The sequence below is a fragment of the Natator depressus genome, chromosome 2 (genome assembly GCF_965152275.1).
Source record: "Natator depressus isolate rNatDep1 chromosome 2, rNatDep2.hap1, whole genome shotgun sequence".
Taxonomy (NCBI): Eukaryota; Metazoa; Chordata; order Testudines; family Cheloniidae; genus Natator; species Natator depressus.
The window spans coordinates 241970585-241997828 of NC_134235.1; the positions used below are offsets into that span (position 1 = coordinate 241970585).

At 41.0% G+C, this 27244-nt stretch overlaps 1 protein-coding gene across 5 annotated transcripts in view; it reads left to right on the forward strand.

The window, feature by feature from the left end:
* Nucleotides 1-27244, forward strand: part of DIP2C (disco interacting protein 2 homolog C) — a 478491-nt gene that overhangs the window by 330218 nt on the left and 121029 nt on the right. For 4 of the 5 annotated variants that reach the window (XM_074946247.1, XM_074946249.1, XM_074946250.1 and 1 more), the window contains 5 exons: nt 2791-2922; nt 4425-4544; nt 5616-5813; nt 16683-16774; nt 21448-21558. In XM_074946247.1, coding sequence (XP_074802348.1) covers nt 2791-2922; nt 4425-4544; nt 5616-5813; nt 16683-16774; nt 21448-21558 — 653 coding nt within the window. The remainder of the gene's footprint in view (nt 1-2790; nt 2923-4424; nt 4545-5615; nt 5814-16682; nt 16775-21447; nt 21559-27244) is intronic. The other variant, XM_074946248.1, reaches the window with a different exon arrangement.

The following is a 27244-nucleotide window of genomic DNA, read 5'->3' on the forward strand; positions in this document are numbered from 1 at the left end:
CTATAGTGCTTGGATTCTCTCAATTCCTTTCCAAACAAGTTTGAACAGGACTCTAAATGTTTTTCCATCCCTGTCTGTCCACAAACAATTGTGGTTTAAAAAGCAGTTAGTGTAGTAAATGGAATGTGTGCAACAATGCAGTAAATGGTAGAATAGGAAGTCTCGTAACATTTTATTATACAATAAGTACATGTCTATCATATGTAAGGGATTGGATTTCTTAAGCTTCAGGTGTGCCTAGTGTAGTTGCATGTTATGTATCTCAGGGCCCCTACAATGGCAGGGAAGTGATTAAATGTGATATAAGGTTGCCCATGGCTTGATCCATCATTACTTTCAAGTGCTAGGATTGGCTGCCCACAAAGATGGTGGAAGCAGCTGAACTTAAACATAATTATTTTCCTAATCACAATATTCTTTCCCATTTATATAGCAGCTCTTCCTTATAAATAAAAAGCAAAGGATAAAACTTCTACCCTTTTTATTTGTTTTGTTGTTAGAAAAATCAGCCAGGCCTATAAAAAGCTGACATTTAACAAGCAAGACCAAAAATTACATCAAAAATATAAGTAATGGATGAGATAACTAAAATGAAGTTATACTGAGACAGTAGCATAAACACTATTGTGCTGTGCAAGCTGTTATGCATTCAGGTGGTCACATGCATAACATATTCAGCTGCCTATTTCAATCAAGTTATAGGGATGGACTGAATCAGAATCACATCACTAACTGGACACGTTCAGGATGCAAGACAATTCTCTCAGAGGTGGGCTAGATTAACAAGTCATCCCATCTTGTCCTGAAACAAACTCAACTCATCCTTATGGTGGCTCATAGCAATTATGTCATGTCTACCATTAAGAGTATCTAAGAATATCTAAGGATATCATGGTCTCTTATGCTCAAATAAGAAGCATTCATAATAGACATCTCTTACAACGGAGATTAGCTATTTGCATTGGTAGCACATGCCTTCCCACTTTTTGAAATGCACAAATATTAAAATGTACAGAACCTTTTGAGGCTCCGGGATACAGGAATACTTTCATTGCATTTTGGGAAGAGGGAACTGCTCCTTCACAGGGAGGAACCTGGATGCTGGTTACCTCTGGCAGCAGGCAGTGCTCCACCCCTGCTCCCAACCCACCATCCAGAGAGAGAAAAAAACTGGTATGCTGCCCTGGCAACAAGGGATGAGGAATCTCCCCAAAGCCATGTACCCCGCCAAGGCTTGGAGGATTGTAGCCACCACTCCCAAGAGAAAGTGAAGGGTGATGGTGGTTGGTGACTCCCTTCTAAAGGGGCAGCGCCATCCCATCTGCAGACCTGACCTGGCATCCCAGGAGGTGTGCCACTTAAACAACGTAAACAAAATGTGTCACAGCCCACCAGCGGAGTACCCTGACGGACCATGTGCGGGCCGCAGGTTGCCCACCACTGAATTAAAGGATCCTGTTTTATACTAATTCATAGTTAAAAAAACCATAATGTAGTACACAAATAATGGATATGCTTTTAGCATAGGTTATCAAAAATGGTAGTAATTGATAGTGTTTAGGATCCAAATAGCAGAAATAGAGGAGAAGCAAATCTGTCCATTGCACAAAGCTCCAAAGGGAAATCATTTTAATAGAATAAGCAAGCTGTAAGTGTGTGAGACAAATTTAGTATAAACATAAATGTTCAATAATACTGAAGTCTGATGAGATTATCTGATTTGCTTGTCTCTTTAATGGGCCTGATCCTATCCTCCCTGAATGGAATGTATTCCTCTTGCCTTCAGTGGCACAGGACGCAGTACAAGGCCCTGACTTATTTGTCTGGAATGTTCTGGGTGATTGTCATTAAACAGAAAACTTGTTAAACATTAATTGTATTTGTTTCCAGGAAGCTTAACACTGCTAAAAACCTGGAAAAATTCATGATATAGAATCTGTGAATACGGTGCAAATCTGTAGGTAATCCAGAGTCAGACTGTATTTTCAGATGTTTTAAACTGTGGATACATGCTGAGTACCAAGCTGAGAAAGAGGAAGATTAGTGGTATGGAATAGTTTAGTGACATCATGAGTCGGATCACCAAATCATGTTTGCCTTCTTGGAAGGCAAGTCTGTGTTATGTGGAGAGCTGAAATAGCTCTGTTTAAAAACAGTCAAGTAGTAAGCAAGAAAAGCGTCCATGCAGACTGTAAAGAAACATGAACATTACATTTTATTTCCTTCCTCTAGATCCAATTTCCAACAGTACCGTGACTTCAAAAATCTTGATATAACAGTAAATTGTTCTCTTGAACTAAAACTTGAATTTTAAGCGGTGCATTTATTGTTGATTTGCATTGGCAATTGCAAGTGCTAGAACTTAACATATTGTAGCTTTTTTCTATTTTGAAATCTTGGTACCTTAATCTATCAGAAATATATGTGTCTGGGTCGATTTCTAACTAGATTTGGCCACAGGAAATTAAACTAATATAAAATTAAAGGTGGGGGTGGGGAGGGGAAAGGAGAGGAGAGGAGTAAAAAAACCTTTATGAGTAAAATCTGTATTATGTGGCTCTCAAGCCTTTAAATACACAACTCCTTTTTTGTCCGTGAAAATTTCAAATATTAAAACCATGTTGGATATAACTGTGCTTTACAACTTGTGAATAGATTAATTTTAACAGCTTTTCAGGTCTTACGTAAGAAGAACCTTAGTGGAATCTCTCTTTTTCTCCCCCACTCCCTTCTCTCCCTCATTTCAAATCTAGAGGAACCTGGTTAAACCTTCTAACTTATTTTTCACAGAAAATCATTCTGCCCCTCCAGATGTTACTACTTACACCTCAGAACACTCAATACAAGTAGAAAGACCACAAGGATCCACAGCAAGGGTGGCACCAAAATATGGCAATGCTGAACTTATGGAAACTGGTGATGGTATGTCACAAAGCAATTGTTTTCTTTAACATTGTAACTTACCCCTTTTTTGTGACTTACTGTACACATCTGCTTTTTGTTTCTTTTGGCCACATTTCACTGAAGAGCACGTACAAGCAAAGTTACAGCATCTTTGAGTCTTAAAATAAACTGGCATATGTGAAGCCAATACTCAGCATGAATAAATGTTTCTTAATTAGTGGAGCAGATTCCCTATAGAAAAAACTGGTATTTGCCAAAGTTCAATCAAATAAAACAGCAAATCTCTCTATATCTCACTTAATAACGATGTGTAACTAAAACTAAACTAGGTGTTGTATGAAGCTCTTCTGTTTTCAAATGACAGAGTATATGATGTATATCAATAGGGCTACATCTTAAGGTGACGTTTGGGCAAAGTTTTTGTTTTCTGAATTTTTTTTTTTTGAAAAACAGTTATTTGTAAAACCTTCCATATTTATTGCTCCTCTTTTCTAAAACAGATTAAATAAAATTGCAATCAAGATGGGACTTTTAAGACCTACAGTATCTTACATACACTTGTCTTCAACTATAGAAACAACCACTGCTCTAATGCGGTAAAAATGTTGCTAGCTTGGGAGAAAAGACAGGAAGGTGATATTTCTGCAATGCTGTTAGAGGCTTGAACTCGGGAGCAGATATCATGTGAAGTGCTCTATCAAGCATGAGTAAGGAGGAAAGTACTTCATAGGAATATACAGTAGGTGCCCAAGGGCCCCAGTCAGAATCCTGTTTGGCTAGGTGCTGTATAAACACATATGGTAACTTCTGGAGATTGCTATTAAAACATCCTTATCTCCTGGCCAATGGAATTCACTATAGGGTTATTCCAGGATTACAGTGTCCATTACAATGAAGTAACGTGACAATGTGAACAGCTACAGGGTGGGGAAGGATAGGGCCCAGGACAGAAATCTGCTACTGTGTGAGAGGCAGCCCAAAATGAATGACAAGATAAAAACCTGTGACCGGCTTCCCTTGCTGACTGAATCTGTAGTCTCAGTTGCAGTGTGATGAAAGCTCTCTAGTCATGCAGCTTTGGTGTGACCCTAGTGGCTGAGAGAGAAGCCTGTGCTTGGATTTCTATCTCCTCACTAGCCATCACCAAAGTCACCTCAAAGACTGCTTTAAGCTTTTTGAAAAAGATTATTGCCAGGGAATGTTTCTTCACTGTGCTCCTCTCCCCCAAAGCCCGCGTGCTGTTTCCCCCCTAACGTTAACTAACTCACTTTCTGAAACTGCTGTGTTGTTTGTTTTGGGTTTCTGTGTTTGTTTTTTAAACCAGACTTCACTGTTCATTTTGAAACCATGATCTAAATGTCTTAATGTTGAATACATTCTGCTGAGTCACAGTACGGCATGAAACTGTCGCTGTGGTGGCATTGCAGTTCTAGCCTTTTTCTCCCCTCCCCCCCCACCTGACATCTGGTGGCGTGCAGCTTAGCGGTCTACTGATATCTCCATTGATCCCTATTCTGCAGGAGTACCAGTGAGCAGCAGAGTGTCAGCAAAGATTCAACAGCTGGTCAATACCCTAAAACGACCCAAACGACCACCATTACGAGAGTTCTTTGTAGATGACTTTGAGGAATTGTTAGAAGGTAAAATGACTGTTTTTCAAAAGGTTTTGGAATCTAATTAACACTGGATAAAATGTTTCCTTATTTGTCTTGGACTGCTACTTTTTAGTAGGCACATCCTAGCTGGTTGACTACCGTTGAGAGAGCAGTGATGCAGTGGGACCTGCTTATAGTGAACTTGGATGCACTGAGTAAAATCAAAGTTCCACCTTGTTTGCCCAACTTGTAGTACTGATTAGAGTGAACCTCTGATTAGAATGAGGTCACTTTGTGTATGAAAGAGAGTGGAGGAAAAAACTCTGTTCTAAGAGTATTTACTGTGTGCTATGTCTTTTCCTCTCATGCATCTGGGTCAGTCGGAAAGACCCAGTCTATGGAGGAGGAGGAGTGAAGGGAGATGCACATGTTACATATCTGTTATCAAAATAATCGAAAATGATAGCTGGAAATGCAGTAGAGACAATAATAAAGTGAATAACAACTACGCGATTGTTTTTAAAAAAATAAGCTTGCTGACCATGATGTCTTGCCATACTGTGGCAAGTCACATTATTTTAATAAAAGCATGTAGCAAAGCAGTACAATACAATATAACTTAAATCAGTGTTCCATTTGCCAATTTACCAATAGTTCCACCTTGCTACTATATTTTTTTAATCAAGGAAAAATGAAAATTTTCCATCTCTTCTTAAAGGAAAAAGTTACCTTGATGTGACTTTTGAATAGCTCTAGAATTTGTCTTTCCTTTAAGAACAAACTTACTTATGCATGCTGCTTATGCTTACAGTACAAATATTGGAAAAAGAAATTACATAAGAATTTTGGATGATGCTTTCCATAGATCCATTTATTAATTGTTTCATCTCAATTGTAGGAAAGTTAAGAGTTAACTCACTAAACGTCTCCACATCTTATTCATATAGGCACAGTACTTGGGGTTTATGAAACTGGGCACAGTAGTCTCCACATGTACTAACATTTTATTTTCAGGCTATTTTACAAAGGTAACTTATTCTCTTGGTTACATGGGCATAAACAAGGAATAGAATTTATATAGTAACTGTTGTTTTTGTTTTGTTGTTTTCAAATAAGTTCAACAGCCGGATCCAAACCAACCAAAGCCAGAGGGAGCTCAGATGTTGGCTATGCGTGGAGAACAATTGGGTGTGGTTACAAATTGGCCACCTTCTCTGGAAGCAGCACTGCAGCGATGGGGGACCATTTCGCCAAAAGCTCCTTGCCTAACCACTATGGACACTAATGGAAAACCACTGTACATTCTCACTTACGGTAAGCACTCTTTTTTTAAGCGTCTTTATGCTACATTTTTAAGAGAAAAAAGATTCTTACAATAGTTATGCTGCATATTTGACTATGGCAAAACATTTCTACTGGTAGTGCTCTCTTATTTATTTAATAAATTTTGCTTGGTTAAGAAATGGGAGTATGAATTTGTTGCAAAAATACACAATCTAATATACTAGTAGGGGGAAGGAGGGAGACAGAGTTTATGCCAGCCATGTGTCTGGTATTAGAAAATAAAATAACTTTTTAAATGGTCATGCATATTAAGCCAGACTTTGTTCAAGGTGTAAATCCAGAGTAATTCCATAGTCCTCCGGTGTTGCACTGGCTTTGACATCAAACACTCACTCAAGTAGCTTGAAGTAGATTCCCAGAATCTACTGCACTATGAACTGTGCTAATTATGCCTATCTGTTGCAACAGATAAGTGCCAGAAAAGATAGATTCACATAAGGGTGTCTCTCTTAAATGACTCCCATCTAAATATGGGATTTTCATGGGGTGCTCAAAGGGATTGTGCTTTTCAAACATTACTAAAACAAAGTTGATCGTTGGCATTCTTCATTTGCCTGGAGAAAACCAGGGTTTACTTTTCCTGATCTTTAGGTCCCCAGTCTAGCAGGGGCTTGGAATGCCATTGAGACAATACTTTTCACACATTGTATTTGGAGAGTGCCATGTTGCTCAGCGTTGATCCTTCCATCCGATTAAGAAAAACCTTGACTTACTGCAAAGCGAATCTGCTCCTAGACTGAAAACATTATGTTTGCAAGAGTGGAGAGGAGGGCTGGTAAAACAAAAGTACTTTAAGAATCGAAGTTCAGATTAACATGTCTCAAACCTTTCCCCCAGATTAATTAAATTTAGGAAGCAAACGTGTGATTCACCATTGATCAGTGGTCCTGATCTTCTTTGAGGAGGTTTGCTTGCTAATGAGAAAAAAAAATATTAGTTTAAAGATCTGAAAATATGTGGTAACAAAATAGCAATAGTGGTATTTTGTACCGACTGCCCCAAATAAACTGAGCAAGAAGGGGAATTAGTCGGTATTGGGAATTCAGCTATTGCAGGATAGGGGAGCCTATCCATAGGGGCGAAGTAAGCATGTTTCTAATACTAAAGAGAGAATTTGATAGTACAGTAGTGTGCTATATAGGTAGGGAAGCAGTTTAACTTATTTAACACCTAATCCTGGGGTTCTGTCATGATACATATTTAAGGGAACTGTAAGAATTTCTAGGAAGAGACTTGACTTAACCCTTACAAAGCTCTACTTTCCTGCACTCTTCAATAGTATATGTGACTCCATCCAGAAAATTATTACGCTTATTTCGCTTTTAACTTCCAGGGAATAATCATAGATTTCTAAATATACCATAGTTAGAGTTGAGTATGCACCAGTCTGTAACTATTCAAATAATATGGGGTCTGAGATATTCAAAAGGGGCATCCTTTTAGCAGAAAGAGTAGTGGCTATCTTTGCTTGAAATGGTAAACTTAAATCAGTCCAGAAAATTTTTCTCCTGGTATTGTTCAACTCCTAAGATATCTGAAACTGAAAGACTGAAGGTAAATACATTTTCCCCTCCAGTCTGTGCATTTGGCAATGCTTTTGAAGATCATTTTCACTGTTTCCTTTACATTTATCTTTGTTAATGGCTTTTCTAAAGAGGGAAGAAGCTGAAGGGGAAGGAGAGGGGTCATTGAGGGGGAAGGAACGTGAGGGGGCAGGGAGGTGGAGAAGGGGGTAAGTAGAGTGATGCTGAGGTAAAGACACTGATTGGGAAAGGAAAGGGGAGGCATAGGACCAACAGCCAATCACTCAAACCTGTAGAAAGTTCTCCAAAGGACCAAATGTTCATGCTTTGGCATCCTCTGCCCTTGCCTTCCCACTTTTGTGAAACACTGCATTAATCTCTTGTCAGGATTGAGCCCATAAAATGTGGGGGGAGGGAGGGAAGAGAGAGAGAGAAAGAAACCCTCATTGTATCATCTTGTTTCTCCCTGTAGGGAAGCAGTACGGTACTAAAGCTTTAAAACCTCATCTGCTCTGTGGAGTGAATCCCACTGAGTGCACTTGAGCATCTGATCCTGTGTAGCTGGAGTTTCCACTATTTCCCTTGAGAAGCTATTCCACAATCTCATTATCTCCTTAACTCTTAACTGATATTCCGTCTGTATTTTATTTTCACCTGGCTGTTCCCAGTATTCAGTTATACCCCTTTGGAACACCCTAAATAAGTGAGTTAACTTGTTGGTAGTCACTCTTCAAATGCTGGTGGGCTTTAGTTCTTTAACTTGCCACACTTCTCCCTCCTTGTCTTTGTTGTCAATAGGCCAAGCTATGCATCTAATTTAATCTTTCCTCAAGGATCAATCCTTTCAGCCCCTTAAATGTTGGGGTGGGGGGCAGGGAGGATTTGTGGTTCCCTCCTAATCGTCAACACCTTTCTGGCAATGAAGGTCCCAGCATCCTATTCAGTGGCAGTAATAGCCTACCACCTGAAAAAAATTCACAGTATTGAACATAACCACAGTATTTCCAATTCTAAATATTACTCCTGGAGGAATTCTGTGCCACTTTGCAATGTTTCAGGCACCGAGAGCAGACAGTGGAGAGGTAAATCACCGGGGGAGGGGGGGAGAGGCGGGTCTGGGGATGCTCCAGCCAGCTGCTCCTACCTGTCTGGGCTGGGGGTGCAGAAAGATGGGACTTTCTCTTCCCCTGCAAGGAGCAGCTTGGGCCAGGGCTGAGTCAGACCCACTCCCAGAAACCTCCCCTGGTTGCAGGAATCTCTGCACTCCTCCCCCTCAGCTTCCTGCTCCCCCAAGGGGTCTGGATGCCCAACCCCTGTGCATCCAGATCCCTTGCCCGCAGAAGAGTCTCATCCCCTGAATCTGCAGCCCTCTGCCCCCAGACCCCTCGCCAAGTCCCACCCCTCTCGCACCTGAACCCCCCCCTTGCACCCAGATCCCCACCCCTGCATCCAGACCATTCCCCACTGAGCCCCCCACACTCAAACCTCCATCCCAATGAGAACACCCCGCACCTGGACCCCCACCTCACCAAGCCCCACTTTCCCAGCACCCAGACCCCCCTGCTGAGCTCCACACACCAAGATCTCCGCTCCCCCACAGCTGAACCTCAACCACCTTCACCTGGACACCTTGGAGAATTTCACTGCCCCTACACCCAGAACCCCCCAACGAGGCCCTGTGCATCCAGATCCCCCTGCACCCTGATCCCCCACTGAGCTGCACACACTCAGATTGCTCCACCCAGAATCTTCTTCACACCTGGATCCCCCAACATTAAGCCCTCCTACACTTGGATCCTGCGAGGCTGTCTGCCTGCCCACACCTGATGTGCCTGGTATGGAGGGACAGGACTCCCTGGGTTTCTGGGGCAGGGCCGGTCCTTGTGCTGTGTCAGGATTGGGTGTAACCTCACTGCCAAGTCCGTGTCTCGGGGGTCGGGGTGGGGGAGAGAATGCAGGGTGATCCCCCACCTCTGTGCAACAAGTAGCTAGTGCTCCCCACTACTATGCTGGAGCCTCCACATTTATTTATTGACAAATAAAATTTGCAGAGTTTTGCAAAATTTTAAAATGTGTGCAGAAATTTTTTTTGGCACAGAATTTCCTCAGAAGTATAAGTTTGAGGGGAAACTGCTGTTACAGTGGCAAAGATAACTACTGTATCATGGTGCAATTAAAAAGTGCTTAAGTGAAGACCTCCGTAGATAAGAATTCACCTATGCCATATAGAAAACTATCACTTCCTTAGTCTAAGAAGTGATGCTTCTTTCATATGTAGTCTGAAATTTCTTTTGCCTTTCCTCTCACACCATTTATTACACCGCAAGCTCTCATCCAATCCACTACATCCCTTAGATCTTCTCTCACCATTACCTTGCAAGTTTCTCTCTTTCATTTAACATGCAGCATTATTTCCCCTAGATGTACTGTATAATACTAGCTTGTTTTTTTCCAGGTTGATTCTCATGTGTCCGGACCTTATTTCTCATGTAATTTGCATCATTGCTCAGCTCTCAATGTTCTTCACACCTCCCAACTTAACAGTATATATTTAATGTACTGCTTGCCCTTTTTTCCATATTGTTAAAGACTTTGTCCCTATTTATTAAATGGAATTTCTTTACTTAAAAAGTACCTTATGCCTTTGGGATCTTAGTTATGAAAAGAACCTCTTAGTTGGCTTGTTACTACACAGTCCCTATATAGGCATAAGTAAAACCACAGAATTGGTATAAATGGAAAATACCTGGAATGTAAGAGAATGATAAGATTTGTAGGGTTCTAGAGGAGTTTGGGATTTGATTTGAAAATTTTAATATGTGCTTTGGGGACAAAAGACAATTTCTTGCTCATGCAAGGTTTGATCAAGCAGTCAAAACCCATATTTTACGTGTGGTGTTGTTGGAATGAATTAATGTGCTTAATATTGGTGCTTTCATCTAAAATAGAAGGAAAATGGTAACATGGTATAAAAACCATAGAATACATATACTGTAGTCATTTCTCTTTACAGTATAAGGATCATTCCAAGAATAATTTATTGGAATAGGTAGAGGCAAAAATGAAAACATTGAAAATATGTTTGGGATTAGCAAGTGTTCTAGGCGTTTTGTCTGTATCTTTAAAAAAACCCAAACATCGTAAGTACAACAAAACCAGTACAAAATAATTTATGGGTAGAGCTGAATGCACCATATATTTAGGCTGCCTAACACTTTCATTATAAAAGATTTTTGCAACCCAGATTTTGAGAAGCTCTAACTTCATTGTTTGTTTGCGATAGGCCTTTGAAATTTGTTGGGAGTTGGGAAGAGAAAACCTTCTGGTTAGAAAAGTGCTGTTCTTTGTCTTTTTAGGTTTTGCTCTGAGAAACTTTTGAAAATCGCCTTTTCCCTTTTGTCACTTGCATTGCTCAGGAAAATTACAGCAACATGCCAAAATAACTGAATACGTGAACATTTTAAGTCTGGGCCCATACTGCTGCCAATGCAGAAACAGCACACACTGTGCTGGAAATGCCTGGGAGCTGCCAGAACAGTAATAGCAGGGGAGCTGATGGGAAAGAGCCAGGTCAAGCTGCCCCAAATATCCTGGACCAGCACCTGGTCCCAGCAACCCATGCCCTCTCTCCTAGGGGTCATGGCCAGGAGCTCCCCACTCCCAGGGAGGAGAGAGATAACTGGGTTAGTCTTCTTTCCCCAGACCCAAAAAGTAGTACCAGCAGTGCATCATCTTCAATGAGATAACTACCGTCTCCTGCTGCCAGCTAATGTATCTTGCTCAAGCAGCAGAAGCCTGGGCTATGGTGGTTAAGTTTCCGTATTTAAACCATTATGGTGCATGGATTTGAGCATTGTTACAGTTGTATGTAGCAAATTATTGGTTTTACCTTTTTTCTCCCATAAAAAAACCTAGGAAATTGCAAGCACAAAAAACTTTGAAAGAACACGATTTAGGTTGCAAAGTCAAGCTCTCAAAGGTAAAATAATGCCAGATGGAACACTTGCAACCATTCATTCTGCCCTCTTGTGCACCTGCACTATCATATAATCTTTAATTACATGATCATATGCTGTGTTTTCCACAAGCCCCTGACTTGCTCAGTGCACACGGTGGACATAAAATAGGTCTGTTGGTGGAGAAATAATAGAACAACAGCCATTTCTTGGCAAATTAGGAAAATGTTTGCTCTTACCATTTAGCTGCTGAAGTCATGAACCTACCTCAGATTTAACAAATATTTAATTTCTAGTTAACTTACAAGAAGTGTCATATTGTGATACTGAAAGAATGTCTGGCGAAATTATTTGCAGTTAACTTTGGCAGTCTCAGAATTGCTGTACGTGAAGATTGGTAAGAAACCACTGGCTTGCTTATGCTGAGTTGATGCTGTGTGGTTATGAGCAGCATACTGTTCATAATAAGGAAACTGATTGTGGTTTGTTTTGTCTCAAAGTACTTCTCTCTGCAAGCTTTTCTTTTATAACCTTCTTTACATTCAACACAAATGTACATTTACATTAAAAATTGGGAAGGGAGGGAGAAAAGCCCAAAGGATTTACCTCAGAACCACGTCAAGTAAGTGCGTGTGTAATTTTGTCAACTCATCTTTTATATTATATTTAAGACCTTGTGACTTCCTTTACCTTAGGAATGTTTTGCTCAATCAGATGTGCCTGAGTATCAACTCACTCGGGGCTTGTTACATTTCAGTGGTGTGAGAGGTGTTAGTAGAGCCCCCTGCATTTGGCATGAATGTATTTTGAGATGAGAAAAGATCTATTAAAAGCGTAGCTAAATCCTGTTGCCACTGGCGCGAGGGCAGCTGGTACATTACTCAACCCGAAGTCTAACACCACTGGGAAAATTGCTGCTAGTAAATAGCCTCACACTGAAATAAAGCTTTGTCACACCTTTCCACGCTGCCGCTAGACAGCGAAAGGACGTGTTTCTCTTTCTCTTAACCAGGTTGTTCATGTACGTGCTGGCAAATTGTGAGCTGACTCCAGAGACGTGGCCATCATACCACACACTTGAAAATACTTGGTGTGCCGGGGGAACAATCTGGTAGTTCACATATGTTTGGAGAACACGTCAGGGAGACCTGGTTTCAGAATTTGAAAGTCTGGCAAAAGTGCTCAGGCCCAGATTCCAAGCTGGTGAAGAAAGTGGCGAAAGAGAAGACTATTCTTCATCTTCAGAAGACTAAAACTTCTTTAGTAGTTGCTTAAAAATGTGTTGGAAACAAGTCAGTCACTGACGGATCGGAGAAGCTAATTTCCCATCAACCCATAGATTTAAGAGAGCTAAAGAAGGTCTAGGAAACTATAGACAGTATTTTGCAGTGTTGCAGCTATGCTGGTCCCAAGATATTAGAGAGGCAAGGTGGATGTTTTAATATCTTTTGTTGGACCAGCATCTGTTGGTGAAACAGACAGCTTTTGAGCCACACAGAGCTTGCCATTTCTGTGGTGAGGAAACAAGATAATTGTTTGCAGCAATGTTAGGGGGGTTAGCCACTTGAATGGGTGAATGCAAGCAGAGAACCCTAACTTGGACAATGAAGACATTAGGCACTCCTTAGTAGGGATAACAGTTGGTGACTGGTGTAGGATTGATTTGAGAACTAAATGAGTTTACTTTCAGTGACTTAAAAATAAAGGATAAAAGTAGGTCAGTGAGAGGATGAGTAGAGAATGTGAGGGCTTTTGGCTGGCGGGGAACAGAAGGATACTACCACAGTAATACAAAAGCCCTGCATCTCCCAAAGTGCAGAAAATGATTGTATTTCACACACTGCATCAGGGATGATTTCATGAGTTGCCAGAAACAATAAGCAGAGAGTTAGCCCAGAAACACCTCCCAGGAACTCAGCACATTCATGAAAGAGGAAATCATAGAAATATTAATGGCAGTTGAGAACATCACCGGTGACTGAACCCATCCTTTCTGGGTTTTGAGAGTAGAGAACACTGAGACCATAAAAGATTGTCAACGTCTCCTTTGAAAAGGGAAATCTACCACCCACCCTAAAACATGTAATAGGACTAAAGAAATTATTGTTTGAAGCCCTTACAACTAGCCGCTCTTCTCTAAGAAAGCTAAACAAGAAGATCTATTAAAAATTACTGACAGTGGATATAGCCAATCGAGTCCTGAGGTTTAGATACAAGCATAGCCAAGGACAAATGGGGGTAGATACTCAAGTAGTGTAAATCATGATAGCTCCAAAGAGATCAGTGGATCTATGATAACTTACATCAGAATTTTTTGAGGAGGGCCAACAAACATGTGGACAAGCGTGATCCAGCAGCTATAGTGTGCTTGGACTTTCAGAAAGCCTTTCACAAAGTCCCTCACCAAAGGCTCTTAAGCAAAGTAAGCTGTCATGGAATTAGAGGTAAGGTCCTCTCATTGATCAGCAACTGGTTAAAAGACCAGAAACAAAGGGTAGGAATAAATGGTCAGTTTTCAGAAAGGAGAGAGGTAAATAGTGGTGTCCCCCAGGGGTTCAACATATTCATAAATGATCTGGAAAAAGGGGTAAATAGTGAGATGGCAAAATTTGCAGACAATACAATTACTCAAGCTAGTTAAGTCCAAAGCAGACTGCGAAGAACTACAAAGGGCTCTCACAAAATGGGGTGACTGCGCCGCAAAATGGCAGATGAAATTCAATGTTGATAAAGGCAAAGTAATGCAACTTGGAAAACATAATCCCAAGTGTACATACAAAATGATGGGGTCTAAATTAGCTGTTACTACTCAAGAAAGAGATCTTGGAGTTATTGTGGATAGTTCTCTGAAAACATCTGCTCAGTGTACAGCAGCAGTCAAAAAAGCTAACAGAATGTCAGGAAACATTAGGAAAGGCATAGATAGTAAGACAGAAAAGATCATAAGGCCACTATATAAATCCCACATGCCCACATCTTGAATACTGTGTGCAGTTCTATTTGCCCCATCTCAAAAATGATATATTTAGAATTGGAAAAGGTTCAGAGAAGGGCAACAGAAATTATTAGGGTGTAACCATGCCTTCTTGGGCCACAACTGAGAATGCCAAATTCAGGACAAACTGCTGAGAAATAGGGCAGATAGACCCCAAGATTGGTGGCTAATCCCCCATAGGATATACCAAACCAGCAACAAAAGTAAACTTCTGTTTCACCACACTGGCTAACAAGAAGTCATAAAAACAGTTTCCTTAGACATCCCAGTCCTTGTATTACCACCGAAAAAACTAGACTTAGAGATGAGTGGTTCTTTAAAACCAATCTCTTCAAATAATAGGTTCTTCTGATTCCAAAGGACCAGCCACATACCCAGGTCAATATATAACTTAGATCTTACCCAAAAATCACGCCGATGCTAATCCTTTAGTATCTAAAATCTAAAGGTTTATTCGTAAAAAGAAAGAAAGAAAAAGGTGAGAGTTAAAATTGGTTAAAGGAGTCAAATGCATACAGTAAAGTGCATCTGGATGGGTATAAACACAAACTTAAGACTCGTGGTGGAATTAATGCTTCATGGACTGAATAAATGGCTGACGCTGTGAGGTGCAGAGTCCCCTTAACTCTCATTGGCATCAAGCAAGGGACAAAACTTATTCAGTCTTTATGTGTATATCAAGTTAGGAAGTGTTTTGTGTAAAGATGGTTCTTTCTTGCAATTCTGAACTGTTTGCCTTTTCCTTCTCCGGTGCGCTCTATTTGCACTACTTGTTCCATAAGGGAACGTTTTAGAAATCAAAGCTGTTGGTTACCTATTTTCCTCTTCACTTCTTTTAAGGTCTGATCATGCTTGCTTGTCTGAAACAATTATTGAGCATTGTAAATAGCTCTGAGTGAAATACCTTGAGGTTAGAGGCTCACTTTAAAATAACAGTGGCGAGCTGGAAACTAGTTCTATTGTTGTGGTGACAATTTCTAGTATTTAAGGAAAAATCCTGTAGGCACACAATAGCTTGTCTATACAGTAAGATTTCTTGTGCATTAACATGTTGTGCATTAATTGGTCTGTGTAGACCCTGCTGGTATGCTGTAAAAAAACACAAGAGAACCTTTAGTATGTACCAGCAGGGTCTACATGGACCAGTGAATGAGAAATATGTTAGTGCGCTTTAGAAATCACACCCTGTTAGTAAACTACATGAGACAAGCCCAAATATACCTGCTCAGTTCCCAGTGGAGCAGAAATTAGGATTTTTAAAATGTTGAAGATAATCTCTTCTTTAAATATTAATTTTATTGTGTTGGTGCCTAAAGGCCAACTGGGACCAAGGCCCTATTATGCTAGTTATTGTATAAGTAATATAAAGTCCCTGTTCTGAAGAGCATATATAGTCTAACTAGACAAGACAGACGAAGAGTGGGGGAAAGGGATACAATATGCAAACCATCGATGTTTGTTTATAAATGTCATGTTACGGCCATAACTTGTTTTTAAACAATTCTTTGGGTGGGGTCTTGATTGTGAGGGCTTAGTTAATGGAAAGGCAAAGGGAGGGGGGGAAATGGGGAGGAGAGAGGGAAGGAGGCTGAGCACAAAGGGCAGTGCAGTTGAAGCTGAGGTGAAGACACTGTGGGAGAACGTTGGAGCAACAGCTAGTCAGCACAGGGGAGAGACTGTACAGAATAAAAATTGTAGAAAGCACCTTAATACATCATCCGTGTCCAGGGGTCCCTGCTGCTTCTGTGCTAGCTCCTCCAGTTTTTGTCCTGGGGAGGGATTGGCATTTTCCTGGAATTGTTCTTTTGCACCCTCAGCCCACGTGGCTAGGGGTTGGGCTATGTGCCACATGGATCCTAGTCATGCCTTTGGAGGGAGGTGGAGGGGACCACCCCTGCATAGTTCTGCCAGGTGGGAGTTCAGCTTTTCATGTCTGCCATACATCAATTAATGATGATTCGGCCATGTGTCTCTGCCTGGGCTAAATGACATCCCAGCCACTTGAAACAGTTGAGTGCTGCAGGCAGTAGAAGAGAACCCAGAGTTCAGATCTTGGCAGGTAGAGGAAAAGGAACTAAAGGAAAAATTAACTTAAAATATAAAGAGAGCTTGAGATTTTCCATTTTTATTATAATGCTTCATATGATAGATAAATGTTCAAATAAACATCTGTGTTTAAATGTATCCACAATATGCCCTTTGGGTTCAGTTGGAGCCTCATGTATACACCCAGTAGCAAAGTCCTACCCTAAATGTTCCTGCTATTTAGTCCCTTTGGTCTAGAGGTGCATTTTTCCTTTATCATTTTACAAGTAAATTTTGAAGATTAATTTAAAAGTTAATTTTACAAATTATTTATTACTAGGCAAACTTTGGACCAGAAGTATGAAGGTTGCTTACAATATACTGCATAAATTAGGCACGAAACAAGAACCAATGGTGCGACCTGGAGACAGGGTAAGTATCTCAATGGTTTATTAACAGACATTAAATACACTCTGAGAAGATGTGAATGTGGATTTGGAGGGCACATAGATAAGTGATAAAATCAAATGTGGAGAAAATCTGTTCCTTTTTATCCATAGAGGGACTGGCCATTTGTGTGGTGGTTTATATATCTGCTTTACTACTCACTGAGTAGTAAGTTGAGTTTGTTGCAAAATCAGCAATAAGCTTTCCCATGGAAAAAAAATATATATTTTTTTTGATGAAAGAAAGAACAACTGGTCTTGTTTGCAAAGATTTCTGCATAGAAAGAGCATGGAGGATAATAGACCATGCTGTCATGTTGGTAAAACGTATTTAATATAATGACTTTGTGGCTGCTGAGATGATGGATGCAAAAGAGGCATTGCTTAAGATGAGATGAAAATGTGAGCATCCTTTGGCAGAACTGGACACACATATAATTCTTAGACCATTGTAAGTGTGAGCTTGCTTCCTGAGGCAACAATCAGAGTTTTGAATGTGGGACTGGGATTAAGTACTTCCATGATCTAATGCTGCCACTGCCTTATTTGGCATAGATTTGGACAAGTCATTTAGTCTCTTCTGCCCCTGTACAACTGAGAAGCTGCCAAGGCTTATATATATTGACTTCCTGAAACATAAACAACCCCGAGCAAACATCCCTGTCCCCAACCTCTGCCCAAGTGTCAAGTTGTCCAACTGGTTGGGACAGAAACTGAACTGAATGCCCATTATAGCTGAGCATGCTCAATGCTTGAGAGAACGGATGATTAGCTAAGCCGACCTGTCCGTGTCACTTAGATGATCCTCCAGTGTTGTCTTTGAGGTTGGGAAGAGAGCAGAGTGGGCTTCTGTATTTTGACACTTAGTGTCAAACATGGTGGTTCCCATCTGTCTCTGTCCTCTGTAAAAGAAAGATAGTAATATCAGCCCTACTTCCTCACAGAGTTCTGAAGACTAATTCTTCTATGAAGATGTAAAGTTTGGAAGTCCTTTCCTTTCTGGTGTACTAAGTAACTTCACTCATTCAAGTCTATCCTCAAAAAACCCTTATCCATAAAGCCTTCCAGAACTTACCTCTGTATAATTACCTCAGAGTATGTCTACACAACAACTAGACACCCACAGCTGGTCCGTGCCAGCTGACTCAGGCTCACAGGGCTTGGGCTGTGGGGTTGTTTCATTGCTGTGTAGACTTCTGGGCTTGGGCTGGAGCCTGTGCTCTGGGACCCTGCAAGGTGGACCCAGCAATGAAATAGGACAGGCCAGCCGTGGGTGTCTAGTGGCTGTGTAGACATACCCTCAGGAGCCTCAAATTTACACCTTTTCCCCCTTGTACTGTATGCAATAAATGTATAGTGGTATGCAGTATGTTCCTTAGGGCAGGGACTGTTTAACCTCTGTAAAATGAGCATGGTTAATGTTTTCCAAATAAAAGAATTTTCAGAAATATTTCCTAAATTTCTTTTAGAAATAAAACATAAAGAATCAAACTAACAAGTCTTTTTAAACAGATGTTTAAACAAAATCTCTTTCTACAGTGGCACTTAGCCGGTACTAATCAACAGAATCTTTTCTTTCTCTTTGATTTACAACAGAGTCTAAGCAACAGTAGGACAAACAAATTGTTGATTCTCATTAAATTTACTTGCACAAAGAATCCTTTGAAAGGAGGAATGTTCAGATACACTGTATCCGTATATCTTATATTTACTGCCTGTCTCTTTGTAGTAAATTACTGCACAGTGATCCCTAAGATTTCCTAACCCTAAAAAGGATTTGTTGGTGATTCAGACCTAAAGCTGAAACTCTAGCAAGAGTAAGACAAGTAAAATCTTCTCTTTGTTCGAATCAATTGAAGTTCTTATTCTAAAATAACTCTCTGTAGGTTACAGTGAAGCTAGATGTTTATAGCTGAGTGGTGAAGGCATATACTTTGCATTGTATAATATCTTACCCAACATCTTTTGTAATTTAAAGTAATTTCAAATTGAAGATGAGTCGCTCCTGTACTCCTCATGTTCTGAGCAGATATTCTGTTCACTTTCCCCATTGCAGTGCCATAAAAGTTTTTTTAACTTCTTTGAAAATAGGAGTTTGCATCATGTGGCAATAGATGAGTGTTTTATAGCACTAAATTAAATACAGGTGGACATTGGCAATCTTTTCTAAATGAAAATGAAACTGTTTCCTTATGGACACGATATGGAATACTCCGAAATGCCTTTTCCTTAAAGTCTGACCTCATGCTACTCATACCCCGTGTCTGTGTTGAACAAAAATGAAGCATGGTTCTATGAAATACCTACTATCTCTACACATTTCCCTCTGGTTAGATACACTTCCATATGTTTTGTTTTCCTCCTTTTTAATTTTTACAGGTTTGTTAGTGATTAGTGTCTGAGATATTCAAAAGCACCTAAGGCACTTAAGTGCCCAATACGCCCCTAACTCCCTTAAGTGCCTTTAAAAATACTAGTTAGAATCTATTCTGACATATTTGCTAGCTGTCCCAGCTGACCTACTGACCTACTCCCAGGGACTGGGCACCACTTTACTGGAATAAAACAACACAAAGCCCTACATCTAAACTACTTAACAAAAAGGAGTTGCATCTGTCTTGCACTCCTTCATGAGAAGGCTGTCTCTTTAGACTGTCAGTTCTTTAGGACAGGGGCTATTTTATAGGTTGTAAAGGAGCCTATAAAAATACTTTGTCCAAAATGTAAGCTTTGTGCTCTCCAACACGCACTCGAAAGTTTTACTGCTGAGTGTGAAGCAGCTCGAATGAGAATCAGCACCTCCAAATCAGAGGCCGTGGTCCTCTCCCGGAAGAAAGTGGACTTCTCTCTCCAGATGAGGGTAGCAGGCTGCCATTAGTGAAAGAGTTCAAGTATCTAGGGGTCTTGTTCACAAGTGATGGGAAGCAGGAGCAGGAAATCTACTGGTGGATTGGGGCAGCAGCAGCAGTGATGCAGGCACTGTACCAATCCATGGTGGTGAAGCGAGTGCTGAGTTGTCGGACGAAACTCTCGGTTTATAGGTCGCTCTATGTCCCCATCCTCGCCTATTGTCATGAACTTTGTGTAATGACTGAAAGGATGAGATTGTGGGTACAAGAGGAGCAAATGAGATTTCTCTGCAGAGTGGCTGGGCTTACTCTCCGAGACAGGTGAGGAGCTGGGAGGGCCTCAGAGTAGAGCCGCTATTCCTCCGGATCAAGAGGAGCCAGTTGAGGTGGTTCGGGCACTGATAAGGATGCCCTCTGGGAGGCTTCTGTTGGAACTCTACTGGGCACGTACCACTGGGTGAAGGCCCCGAGGCAAACCCAGGACATGCTGAAGGGATTATATCTCCTGGCTGGCCTGGGAACACTAGGGAGAAGCTGGAACCTCTTGTGGAGGAAAAGGAGATCTGGTCCTCACCAGAAAAAGTGGCATAAAGGAGGAAGAAGAAGAAAGTGGAAGCTATATGCCAACTGTTTTTTCAAAACACAAGAGCAATGGAAATGCATCAGGTAATTTTTTCCCCAAAGATTAAGGGCGTCCTAACATTCCCCTGCAGTTATTACTGCAATGTTCATCTTGCACTGAACAAGAACTTCAAAATGAAATTGGCTAGTCTGTTTGTTAGTTGTTGGGAAAAATAAAACATGGGGAAGACTACAAATAATGAAGTAAGTTAATAGAAAAAAATTCCTGTCCAAAATAAAGTAAGAAAAGGTGATGTTTGCAATATGTTAGGTTAATGAAACTTGTTTCATAAATTATAACAGTAATTGTCCCTTCTAGTATAAAGTAGCCTCAAAACAAAAGAGCATTCAGGTGATTCCATATGGCACCTGATCTTTCCTTGAAGTTCTCTTGTTCCAGTAAGCCTTGGCCCTAAACTTGCTTAGTTTGAGGAATCTGAGTAGGGTAGAAAGAACAGGAGTACTTTGTGGCACCTTAGAGACTAACAAATGTAGAGACTAAGGTGCCACAAATACTCCTGTTCTTTTTGTGGTTACCGACTAACACGGCTGCTACTCTGAAACCTGAGTAGGGTAGGAATTTCAGGCTGCTACCTTCATCGTAGCATTTATTGTTCCTACATTGGACAAATAGAGCATAGGTGAAACCTCTTCATCAAACTTGCAGGAGGCTTTAGTTGTTGCAGGCGGACAAAACAGAAGGCTGAGAATAGTTGGCACAATGGTACGCTATGTTTGGTTACTCTGGATGGGCATAAACCCATTTCTGTTTTCAGTAGCCTAATTTAATGTTTTTAGGATGTAAAACTTTCTATTTAAAATTACATTAATCATATTTGCTCCAAAGTTGAACCTCAATCAAGTCATTGCTCAGATGAAACTTGCTAGCAATTTAAAATGCAGCGTGTAAGTAAGTGCAAGTACCTAAGTGGAGATGCTCACAAAAAGGAACGTGTATAAGAGAGAACAAACTCCTTCTCACTCATCATTCAGCTCTTAAATGTTCAATAGTTGTACCTACATATAAGTCGGGAAAAGTTTAGGTGGAACACTGTAAAGTGCATTATATCAGAGCTGTTTTTAAATATTAATAGCTTTTCAAAGGGAATGTGGAAGCTGTTTTTAATGTACAGTACACTGTAACAGATTTTTGACAATGTAAATTTTAACATGTCTCTCTCCGTTTCAGGTAGCACTCGTTTTTCCTAACAATGATCCTGCTGCTTTTATGGTAGCATTTTATGGCTGCCTACTGGCAGAAGTTGTCCCTGTCCCTATTGAAGTGCCACTTACCAGAAAGGTAAGGAACTACATTTCTCCTCCACAGTGCATTTTGAACGTTTAATATCCGAATGAATCACCACTGAGCACAGCTTTGTGTAAATTTTTTTTGTGGTGAATGGTTCTGCGTCTAAGGACAGAAAGGATAATACTGTACTATAGGTTATGTATGGCTTCTCCATTTTAGTAAAGTAGTATCTCAAGCTATCATTTTTGTTTACTTCTAATTGCAAAAAATATGGGCCTTGTCTACACTAGGAAAAATTTACACGAAGTTAGTGTCACAGGGTAACTGGTTTCTGTGGAGTGACTGAGCCCTGCTCCCCTAGACTGGAGCAAGTGAACCTCACCCAGCTAATTAAAGACGGTTGGGCTACACCTGGGCCTATAAAGGGCTGGTAATAAACAGCTGGGAAGAGGAAGGACTGAGACAGGCTGATCCCTGGAAGCAAAGCCACGCTGGAGTGGAGCTAACTCCTGTGCAGGGTCCCTGGAGCAAAGGGGCCAAGTGCTCCAGGAAGCAACCCTGCAGCTCCAAAAGGGGAAGAGACCTGGCACAGGGGAGGAAGTTCCAAGCAACTAGAGCACCAGAGACCCCTGGGAGGATAGGCCCTGAAGCCTGTGGGCCAAGTATTGAAGACCGAGCTCTGTTTGTTTGTTAATTTTTGTTATAAAAATAAACCTCATTGACTGATACTGGGTGTGGCAGCAAATGATTGGAGCTGGGGAGCTGTGGCAGCCCCCAGTGACAATTAGTTCCACCAAAGTTAGCAAGCCTGGAAACCCTAATATATCTGCCATGATTTCTTTAGGCACTGTGTTAGCTAACCAGGTTTTAGAGCAGGTCTAATCAAGACAGTACTTAAAGTGTTGGTGTCAGCCATTGTCTTATCCGTGCTAGGGCGTCTCATGTTGTTGGAATTGAACCAGTCTCAACAATTGTGCTACGTTCCACTTATGTAGATCAAGCCTTAGAGCATTTGTTCTTGATCAACTCTCACTGTTGCTAACACTAACAATTTATCATATGATGTTGGTTCCATTAAATTGGCTGTCATGTTCCTAGTGCACAGGTATTACAATCTTAGCAAAAAGGCATAGAACAGAATGGACACGAAGACTCAACTGTCCTTTCCCTGCTTGAGGTGGTGCCGGCATCCTGGGGACTCAAGGCACCATTGGTGGGTAGTGTAGGGAAGCTTATGCTAGGACTGCTCAGGCTGTATCTTTGTTGAAACCGTCTGTCATCAGGGCTGTCCATATGGAAAGGTTCACCAGTTCCTTTAAACAACAAAGCAGACCAAGCTAAATAGATCTTTCAAAAGAGGGAATGTAATCTCCATTAACAGAACTATTCAGCCACTTCCAGGAATGAGGCTAGGGAAAAATACTTGTAAAAATAAATCTTTGAGACTTTTCTTTGAAATGCTCCAGTGCCTCAATGCTTTGGAGCAAAAATGTGAAATTTGGTAAGGGGGTAGTGGGAGGTGGCCTCTGTCTGGGATGTTATCCCTGTAAAAATCTGCCCAAATTCGGCCAAGTTCTGTATGTTCCCTGAAAAAAAATCACAGTTCACACATGTTCAGTAGAGACTTGCTAGAATTAACAGCTAAAATCTCTGAAGATTCTATCTGGGCTGAGCATGTTCAACCCTCTCACAGCTCCTGATGCTGCCTGGACTGTAGAGGCACCATCCCCACAAAGTAACTGAACATGCTCCAGCCCAGAGCTATGGGGGTCCCAACAGGACTTGCCCCATAATGGCTGTTCCTAACTTCTCAGGATGGAACCAGGCCTTGGAACTGAGAGCAGGGAGCCATTATCTCCTGTGCTGTCAATTACCTTTCCCCTCACAGCTGGAACCCATGCAGTGTGGAGAAGGAAGCCGTCTAATACAAATGCAGAGGGGAGAAAAGCTGGAGGGGGAAGAAGGGAAAGGACTATATTGTGATGAAATTGTTACTGGCAGGTGGGGAGGGAAATTATGACTGAGAGCAGGACAGAGAGAAACCGGCATTGGGTGTGGAGTGGGAGAGCTTGGGACTAGGACAGCAAGCCTGGAGGAGAGTACAACTGGCTGGCAAGGAGACTGGGATGAGAAGCCTAAGGAATCAAGAGTGGGACTGGGATGAAGAGCCAGGGGTAAGAAAAAGACAGGAAAAGGATAAGTAAGAGGATGAGGCAAAAGGAGTCAGACTTCAGGAAAATGGACAGAAGAGTCTGTGCCCACTCGAGCATACTCCCTCCAGAGCCTGGAATGGACCCCAACATCCCTGAGTCTCAATCACCATTCCTCTGCAATCAGAAAATATCCGTGAAACCCACTGGTAAAGCTTGCCATCCCCCATTGATGGTGGTCCACATATAAGATAACAACCTACTATTGCTATCAGTTACTCCATTAGCCCAATTGGCAGAGGTCTTCATGATGTCTCTAAAGGTTCCAACTCCTTTATGAACTACATAGGTGTCAATATGGTGGCACATGATGGAAATTCTTTTTTTTTTTTTCAGTTTGTTTTTTATGTGTAATTTCTTATTTTAAAAAAACTCACAATATTAAAAGAACATTATTAAGGTTGCAAAGTCAAGCATTCAAGACTCAGAAAATGCCAGATTGCAGCCTGATACCTTGGGACCTGATTTGCAGAACAGGTGACTACTCACAGTTGCCACTGAAATCAATGGGAGCAGAATCTTCAACATATAAAATGCTAAAGTTCTCTGAAAAATCAGGTCCTAGGCTTCCCATATTGGACTCCCAAAATTAGTAGGTACTTTTGACTTTAATCTTTCTGTGCCTCAATTCCCAAAGTTCTGTAAAATGGGTGTAGTGCTATCCCCTCATGGCACAGAGGTTTTGTGAAGCACTCAGATGCTGTGGTGCTCTGTGCTGTAGAAAAGCCCATGAGGAAATTAATAATTCTGTTTGCAGAGCAGGGTTTGAATAATGTGCAGTAAACTGGGCGTAGGGCCACACATTGCGCAATGAGGATAAAACAAAATATTGGATTAATACCTCTAACTGAGCACAGTCCATCCTGTGCACTGAATGAGGCAGGGTCCTATGAAAAAGAGTATGTGAACATGTAAATAAAGGCTGTCTCATAATGCATATTCACAAGGGGGCCAAATTAAGATTTCACAGGCAACCTTAATTCTGTCATTTCCTAACTTCTGAGTGCTTGACTCTGCAACCTAAATGTTGTTGTTTTTTTAAGTGTGTGTGTGACTATTATGTAGAAAAAGATGAAGGCTTGTGGCTGCTCCATCATTTTTACAGTGGACTTAAGGAAAGATGACTTGGTCCTTATTCTGACTTATTTATTTTCACAAACAAATTTGTGGATCACTTTATCTGTAAAACTGTTCTTGAGAGGAAAGGATAAGGGCTATGAGTTTTGAAAATATATTTTTATAATGGCTTCTGTGGAAGCACAATCTGTGAATTTGCATTGGTTTAATACCAAACAGGAACCTTTTAGGATTGCATTAAGTCGTGTGACATAAAAGGTATAACTTGGTGCATTGTTTGGCGTTTTGGTCCCTGAAATTGAGATTTTACTTGTGCTAATATAAACAGGACAGCTAGATTATTTAAATTGTAAGAGCCTTCAGCAAATTCCCATAGTAAAATTTACTTTCATGGTAGAGGAAGAAACATATTTTATCAACATAACTTCCAGGGGGGGAAAAGTCCTATTTTGTTGCTCCCTGTATTTTACTTGCCAAGAGTCATGGTTAAGTGTTAATAAAACATAAATCTACTGAATTGGATTTATTTTAAGATGTCTACTGCCACATTCTTCTCTATAGACTGTAAAATCTATTTGTCCAAGTAAATACACCATGTCAAAATAATTCCTTACTTTAATTTGGCTGAGCCTCGTGTGTGTGTGTGTGTGTGTGTGTGTGTGTGTGTGTGTTTCTTCAGAAATATTGAATTACTACAACAGTATTTGAGGAGGTGGGGTATAACTCTAAAAAATCAGACTGAATGATCTGTACCTGATAAATGATACTGCACATTCTCACAGCATGTATGACTGCAGATATTTCTACCTTTGTTTATATAGCACAGGAACTAGGGTGGAAGCAATGAAATAAAAATCACGCTTTGTGAACAGTCCCAGAAGGAAAACCTCTACTTGGTCAAACAGTAGCGGCTTTGCTTCTGGCACCAGCTGAAGGATGTGTCATATATGTGTCATCATACAATAGGCTAGGCTGTTCTTTTATGCTTCCTCATTATTTGGTCTCTTCTGTGCGTGCTTCAGTTAACACTGGCAGTGTGCATTTTGTAGTCTACATGTTCAAAGGAAGGTGTGACCCAACTAAAAACAGCAGCTACACTGTAGGTGAACAATGGGTGAGTAGGATGTGTCTGGCAGCTGTGTTAATGTACACACAATACTATACAGCACGTATGTATTAAATTAGTATTTATGGTTTTATCTGGCAACAAATTTGTTCTTGCTGAGAATTTCCCGTTCTTCACAGCATGATTATTGTTGTTTAATAAATTTTGCTAGAAATCTTTTGTGGATAAATGTTAGGCAAATACCCATCCCTTCCTACTTCTCTCCCACTTATTCTATCCTGCCTTGTATTTCCAGGATACCCAGAATCATTTGTAAGGTGGCTTAGTGTCTTGGGACAGCTGTCGATCAAATGATCCTCTAGGATGCAATGGACTGAAATTCCGTGCAGCCGTTAGCTTGCATTTAGCCTTAGTATACTCTGACATATTCTGTATTTTTTTAAACTTTCTTTTAAAATATTCCTTTTAAACTTTCGAGTAGAAGAATCCATGATTAGGAAACTGGAAATGCAGGATCCCTTGAAGTAAAACAAAAACAACAAAAACTCCTTGCAGGAGCAATAGTCTGGGGTTGTGAGTTTAGTATGACAATGAACTAAACAGACAAGTTTTAGTTAGAAGATTTTCATCTTATTTTTCCTTCCACTAACTGTCTGTAGGTGCCATAGACAAGAATTATCCCTATGTAGAGGGCAAACACCAATATACATGTATATTTTTGTATGAGTTACTCATATGTAAAACTGCGAGTCTTTCACGGAGGTCACGGAAGTAACGGATTCCATGACTTTCCAGGACTTCTGCAGCTGCAGCTGCTGGTGCGGCTGACCCAAAGGTCACCCGAGCAGCTGGGGCAGCCCTGGGGTCAGCAGCACTGGCTGCTGCTCTGGCAGCCCCAAGCAACTGATCCCGGGCACTGCCCCGGAGCAGCGGTCTGGAAGCAGCTATGGCACCCCTGCCCAGAGCAGTGGTGGCAGCAGGGCCCTGGGCCGCCCTCACCCCCAGGAGCAGCAGCGACCACCAGAGAACTCCCATCCCCCCACCATCCTCCCACAGCACCTAAGATTTAGTTAGGGGTATTTTTAGTAAAAGTCACAGTCAGTTCACTGGCTGTGACTTTTTGGTTATTGCCCGTGAATTTTACTAAAAATACTTGTGACTAAATCATAGCCTTACTCATGTGTTATCCATTCTGTTCTTCAGAAAAGTGTCTCTATTGCCAAAGGCCCTTATTTGTAATTTTTCAAGCATTGGTAAATAGGTATATACCGCTTTGTTATGTGTAGATAGAATATTTCCTATCGCTGAACTTGTCTGGGGTTGGTTGGTTTTGTTCACAAGAAGTAGAAAACTGCACTGTTACTTGACCAAGGATTTCTGACTT